Raw genomic sequence first — 7,174 nt, 5'->3', positions numbered from 1 at the left:
TTTCTTCTGTACGTGTGTTGACAGTGAACTCCTCCTAAACGGCTGAACCGATTTTGATGAAATTTTTTGTGTGTGTTCAAGTGGATTGAAGGAAGGTTTAGATTCACAATTTGGCCCACTGGATAATGTCTTTTTATATAATTTTTTATTTTTTGGTTTCCATGTACATTTATTTTAGAAATTTAAAATTTATTCATGCTTACTTTGATTTATTTAAAAAGTTTAAAATCTCTATAATGAATCGTAAAACTGCCGTTGCATAGCTTAAATGCATTTAAATTCCGCAGTATAATTATAGGTGAGCCAATTTTTAATCTTAAGTTATGTGGTGGTATTCCTGGTAAATCCAGCGAATTCAAAAATTCCACAGGATAGTTGAACGATTCATTTTAGAGTTTAAACTTTTTAAACAAATCAAAGTAAGAATGAATAACTTTTAAATGTCTAATATAAATGGACCAAATTGTGAATCTAAACCATCCTTGAATTCACTTGAACACACACAAAAAAGAAAAATTATATATATAAAGATATAAATAACGTACAAAAAACAATGCCACGTCTTCGTGGACAAGGAGAAAATATTGGTCGAGCGACTCTGAATTCACAATTACTCCAGAACCGTCGGTTAAATGGATCGGCAGAAAACAATGAGAATATAAGAAACCAGGATACAATCACACGTCTTAATGAAAGTCAAGAGCAACGCAAATAACGCCTTCGAGCTAATGCATTGAGACAAAGACTGGCCCGTCCACGAGTCACCGACATATTCAGAACACGTGAACAACAGCGTTTGCAAGTGTATCGGGCATTGACACGTTCATCATTTCATTACCTTGCGTTTGAATATGAGTCGGTTATCGACTATTCGTCACATTCACGAATTGTAATCGGTGCTATGAGCAAACAGTGCCAACACTGTCATACACTCAAATACAAAGGTGAATCGGCCGGTTTCTGCTGCACATCTGGAAAAGTTGTATTGCCACCATTGAATTTGTCGCCAAAACTATTGAAAGCACTATTGGCTGGAGCTACATCTCAATCTAAATTGTTTTTTCGTAAAATTCGCAAATTCAATTCGTGCTTTTAAATGACATCATTTGGAACAACAAAAATCGTTCAGAATGAGATTGGTCGCAATTTTCAATCAACGCTTAAGATTCAGGGCCAAGTGTATCACCAAATTGGTTTTTTAATGCCGATGCCCAATAATGATCCCAAATTTCTGCAAATCTACTTCATGGGTAATGAGAAGCAGCAAAGAAACGCACGTTGCCAGTACAACCATATCGAGCAGATGGAGGAGCAAGAAATTGTGGGTATTTTAGAACCGTTTTTAAAAAATCACAACCAGTTGGTCCAGTTGTTCAATACCGTTTCAAACCGACTGCTAAACGACAACTATACAATCGTCATAAAAGCAGACAAAGTACCATCTGGGCAGCATGCGGGCCGATATAATGCACCGACTATTAATGAAGTTGCAGTTGTTATGGTTGGCGACGCATTTGAACGTCAAGATATATGAATACAACGCAGAGATAACACATTGCATACGATTGATGACAGTTATCGCTCTTACGACGCTTTGCAATATCCATTGATATTCTTTTTTCATTTAAAATGTAGTGCTTATAAGGATTTGAAAATATTTGTAACATAAGTAATGCATGTGGACTTTTTGTAGTTCAAAAAAAAAAATCAATTCAAAATAATTTTCGTATTAAAATGCTAAAGGTTAAGTTGAATAACAACAAATATTATAACTCAGCTGAGCCAGGAAAATTAATTGCAAGGGGAAACAACGTTCGCCGGGTCAGCTAGTAGAATATAATAATCAAAGTATAATAAACGAAATAATAAGTACTAGTAAGTGGTAAAAATAATAATAAACCAAAGGTGATTCCAGCATCCAATATTCTTCTACCCAAGCTTGAAGAGTTTTGAAATTGAAAAACTTTTTTTTAATGTCTAGTTTCTTCTGTAGAGAATACTTAGAAACAAATTTTGAGTCGGATTGATAAGAGAAATAGTTTATTTAAAAAAACAGGAAGGCAAAAGTATTGCATTTATTAATAAGTTCGAATGGTTTTAAAATGTGTAACTTTCTCTATCTGACATTTTAAGTAATGTGCATTCAAAAAGGCTTTCTTAGATAATCGGGGACGATTTGCGAACTTCTTATCTTTCATCTATTCTGCCATAATAAAATTTAAAAAAAATCGAGGAGTTAACTAAATGACGAAATTCTGAACATAGTTAAACCGAACACATTCAACAATCTTTAGCATTGCAGTAGTGCAATAATTTTATGTTTGATATATTGACTAAATATTAGAGTGTGGTTTGGAATAATTCAATCGACTATTTAATTAATCAGCCATTTCATTATCACACATCTTAGAGAGAGAGAGAGAGAGAGAGAGAGAGGAAAAAAAACTAATTAGACAAAAGTTGAAAAAAGGAGATACATGCACCCTCTTTCAATTGGACCGATTTTAGCCTTCTTGAGATAATGAAAAATGTAGTTAATAGCAAATGTTAAAAAAGATACAATTAATTTAGAAGAAGTTTTTAAAATTAAATGGTAATTTTATATACCCCATTAGCATTTTTTTTGTATTTTAATGAAGACAGTTTCTTAACTTACTCCTTCAAAGCTAAAGAGTCTTTCTTTACCACCGAGTTCAGGCATTACAGGAGTTATGTATCAAAAATCTGCTATAGATCAACCAAAAAAGTCTTTTAAACTATAAGCATTTTTCGTCCGACTGAATTCATTTATTAAAAAGTACAGGTAATAGTGTCGCTATTGATATTATATTATATATATGTTTTATATGTTACAATTGTACTACATCATAAATATATTATAAATATATTATTTAGTTGAATTACATATAATTTAGACGTATTAAATTATATTCTTTTTTTTTACTTACCAAACTGGTATAGAACACACAAATGACACATACAATAGGAGTTATTGTATGTACTGCTACGCCTGTTACTTGATTAAAGGCCAGAGCTGGTACATATATAACAATCGATAGATAGCAAATCTAATGGAAGTTGTTTCTTATTAGTTCTAATAAATTATAGATAACTAACTACAAATAAATTAATTATTTATATTAGTTAATTCATTGTTTATATTTTTAAAAAATTACTGAGAATATTATTAGTTAAATAGTTTAAAAACTTACATTCATTATTGTAAACATAAGTGAACCAAACATTCGAGAACTTCTGTTAAAGCGAATTTCCAAGTACTAAAAATAAAAAGATTAAATAAAAACATTTGATATTATAAAAATAAATTAATAAATAATTTAAAAATATTAAATACAAATATTAAACGAATGTATACAAATAACTTACTTTTTAAATAATAATTAAATAAATAAATATACACATTTATATACCTAAAAATTTTATTAAGAATTTACTCAAATTTAAATTAAAATTTTTTAATATAATAATTTATATATTAATACTGAGATAATGCTGCCAAATCTTAAAAAAATAAACTGAGCTCTAATTTTGGTGTACAAAAAATAAATATTTAAAAAAAAAAACTTCTGTTGTGATGTTTCCGCCCGGGTTCGAACCGGGGACCTTGTGCGTGTGAAGCACACGTGATAACCACTACACTACGGAAACGTTGAGAACAGTTTGTCAAAATAAAAATTTGTGTGGCTTCTGTATATTTCATTCTCAACGATTACACAGTGAGTAAAAATATTTTGAACTATTTGCACAATCTGTAAAAATAATTTGCAGTGCATGACGAAATTTAAGTGTGAAAGATAACAAATTTCAATGAGCTGTGAAAAATTTGCATGAATAAATAAATATTTCATATAAAGCGACAATGGGTAAATAAATAGGCATTTCAATAAATTAATAAAATATTAATAACAATAATTCATTTATTTTAACATTTACTTGACATAAAATTATTGATTGATTTACATGCACTAACATTTGCACAAATCAATTTTAATTGGCAAGTAATTGATTAACAAACATAAATTTGTATGTTTTCAGTTTAAATTATTTAATTTATTTAATTAAGTTGTTAACTGTTTTTAAACGAAACCATATTTAAGTATAAAAAGAAATTTTATTTAAAAGTTAGACGGATTCGAATAGCAAAGAAAATACAAAGACAAAACTTTAGTTAATTTATTGAGTTATTCAGCCTGTTTCGAGTATTGCCAAGTACTCATCATCAGTGGTAGTGGTAGGAAATATTTGAATTTCTTTTTAATTAGCTTATAGTCCATATATTATTTTTTTGGACTGCAAGTGACAGGTTTAGAACTCATATCTGTCAAATTAGAAGCGATCACTAATCGTGTTTTTTTATAAGAAGCCAAGGCTGCCCAAGTTCCAGTTATTTTATTTACATTGATATGTTTATTATAATAAATCGATGAGTATTTTTGACTTTAAAGGATCTAAATAAAAAACAAAAACACTAAAGTGATCTGAGACCAATTAAATTTAAGTGGAAAGCATATGCTATATAGTATAGGGAAGCATATGTATGTATACAGATACATAATATATGTATAATAATATTAATAAGAGTCCCAATAATTTTTTGTTCATGTTTATATATCATTAGCCATTAAAGTTGGAGAAGCTTTAAATATGTATGGCAGTATATAGAAATATATAGAATTAGAAGAATCTGAAAATATCAGTTTGTTAGACTAATATTAGGTATAAGCAAATCTGAACCGATCGATACCATTTTTACCAAAAATATTTTATCTTCCATAACAAACATCTAAATTCTAAATAGATAATGAATATATAAAAATATAAAGTTTATTCTAAGGAATATATGTGTCTGAATCGGCAACTTATATGAAATGCTATATTTTAATCTAAACTGAAATTAATAAAATTTTGTATGTTCTCTCATATAAATATAAGTACATTCTGTGCAAAATTTTACTTGAGTATTTTTATTAAAAATAGTGAAAATTATTTGATTATTTAGTTTTTATGGCAGCTATAGAATATAGTAATACGTTTTATTCAAGTCCAACCAAGTTATGCGTAAATTACGAATTTAGAGTATAAATATTAGAAAATAAAAAAATTTTTTAACAAAAACCTGTGTCTGACTTAACAGTTTATATGAAAGCTAAACTTTAACCTGAATCAATATGTAAGTTTATATATTCTCCCATATAAATATAGGTACATTCTGTACCAAAATTGATTTGAATATCTTTATTAAAAATTGTAAAAATTCATATCAGATTTTTTAGTTTATATGAACCTTGTAACAAGACCATGCCATATAGAATATAGTAGTCCAATTTTACCCAATTCAAATTATTAAGGTCCAAGTACAAAAGCATGTGAGCAAAATTTTATTAGAATAATTCAAAAACAGACACAGTAGTTTGGGATAAAACAGACAAATATACTGGGCCAAATGAACTCATCTAATCAAACTGTTCAAAAATATACGTACGATATTTCCTTCAATGCGATCCAAATCGAATATACCCTTTTTAAACTTTCTTATGTAAAGAATTCAAACACTGAATAGGCAATTACATATATAATTTAATCATGTATCTCAGTAATATCCCTTCATCAACATATTGTTTTTTCTTTTCAAGGTATCTAATACTTTTCACAGGTGACTTTTCGGTCATTCAATAATTTATAAATTCTTATGACTGTCCATTATCTGCGACTGCTTTTCAGCTTTCGGATTTTTACTCAACTTAGTTTTAAATTTTTTTTAAACAAATAAAAATAGCAACTGCAATCTAACTTTAATTTATTAAAAAAAATAGCAGTAAGTATTAACTGTGAAAATAAAATTTTATGCCCTCATAATAAAAATCATTGTTTCTTAAAAAATTTCTTTAAATAGAATAGATTACTTTTATTGTTTTAATAATTTTTTTATTTATTTACTTTATATAACATAGTTAAACTGCAAATTGCTATACTTACATTGTTAACATAAGATTATTAGGACAATAAACTTGTCGTTCATGTGATGGAAATTCACTTACCTCATACGTGGAAGTAATATTTAGGTTATGAAAAACAGGTAGATAGAACACACCCATCACGACTCCCATAGCAAGTACACCAAGTGCAACATACGTATATTGTATGCCATATGAATAGACTTCTGTGGGTAATCCTAGTAGTGTTATGCCTGATACAAAACTAGCCACAAGTGATAAAGCTATAGGCAATACGAGCATATTACGACCACCCATCAGGTAGTCCGATTCCGAAAGGGACTTTTTCATAAAACCGAAATAAATTCCAATTAAAATGCACATCACAAACATAGCTATGAACACGACATAGTCCAGCCATGAAAAACGCTGTAAACTTGTCAATATATTATCTATATCCGACATAATGTTGGTTTGCACTTATAATAGTCAAGGCTTTTAAAGAAAATAGGACGATTTTTTTTTATTACTGGAGATAGCTGACCTCTGACAAATGCAAATGATTATTTACAAATACATTAAAGTTTTCTTTATGACGACAATGACACTTCATCTGATTCGAGTGCATTAAATAACACTTCACTTAATCAACCGTCGAGATAAACTGAATATCGTTAAGAATTTTTCGTTCAAATGACCGACTGTTGCTTAATCCGTACAATCTTATCTTAAATGTACTGCATCTCAGCGCTGCAATTTTCAAACTCATCGACAATAGCGAATAAGACTTCACTTAGGGATTCTCGTACACAATAAGCAGTCAAATTACATTTAATGTTGCCACTTCCAAACATATTAATATATTTAGATACATATCTACGACATAAAAGAAATAACTAGGTGAATTATTATATAAATGTAAAAATAGACTAAAGTATTTTAACGATCATTTAACGAATACTAAAAATTTCATTAGTCTCGCGTTAAGTTCATTACAAAAGTTCACTGGGTAAGAATATTGACAAGATCCCTAAAAAGTTCGTATGGAGTGTTGGGAACTGTACACTGTTTTAGTGTTTCCGATTTATCACTTTACTTTTTAGTATTTTATATTCGCAAACACTAAATTGATTTGAAAATATATGTTCATATCAGCAAATGAAATATTCAATTTTCCAGCAAGGTTTTTTTAGCCGGCATGGACCTTTGCCCACTATCAG

At 28.9% G+C, this 7,174-nt stretch overlaps 2 protein-coding genes and 1 non-coding gene across 3 annotated transcripts in view; 1 reads left to right on the top strand and 2 right to left on the bottom strand.

The window, feature by feature from the left end:
* Positions 1-2,842: 2,842 nt before the first annotated feature.
* On the bottom strand, positions 2,843-6,492 carry LOC119675715 (sodium-coupled monocarboxylate transporter 1-like). The gene is made up of 4 exons (XM_038086920.1): positions 6,060-6,492; positions 3,213-3,278; positions 2,949-3,068; positions 2,843-2,860 (listed from the first exon to the last, which is right to left on the bottom strand). The coding sequence occupies exons 1-4, from the start codon at positions 6,417-6,419 to the stop codon at positions 2,843-2,845; spliced, it is 564 nt and encodes a 187-aa protein (XP_037942848.1). The 5' UTR covers positions 6,420-6,492.
* Positions 3,597-3,669, bottom strand: Trnav-cac. The gene has a single exon. It is a non-coding gene; the product is annotated as a tRNA-Val (tRNA).
* The window catches only part of LOC119675714 (histone H3.v1-like), a 1,493-nt gene continuing 739 nt past the window's right edge, over positions 6,421-7,174 (top strand). The window contains exon 1 of the mRNA XM_038086919.1: positions 6,421-6,426. Coding sequence (XP_037942847.1) covers positions 6,421-6,426 — 6 coding nt within the window. The remainder of the gene's footprint in view (positions 6,427-7,174) is intronic.

Source organism: Teleopsis dalmanni, chromosome 2 (assembly GCF_002237135.1).
Source record: "Teleopsis dalmanni isolate 2A chromosome 2, ASM223713v2, whole genome shotgun sequence".
Taxonomy (NCBI): domain Eukaryota; kingdom Metazoa; phylum Arthropoda; class Insecta; order Diptera; family Diopsidae; genus Teleopsis; species Teleopsis dalmanni.
This window is presented reverse-complemented; position numbering and strand designations above follow the sequence as displayed.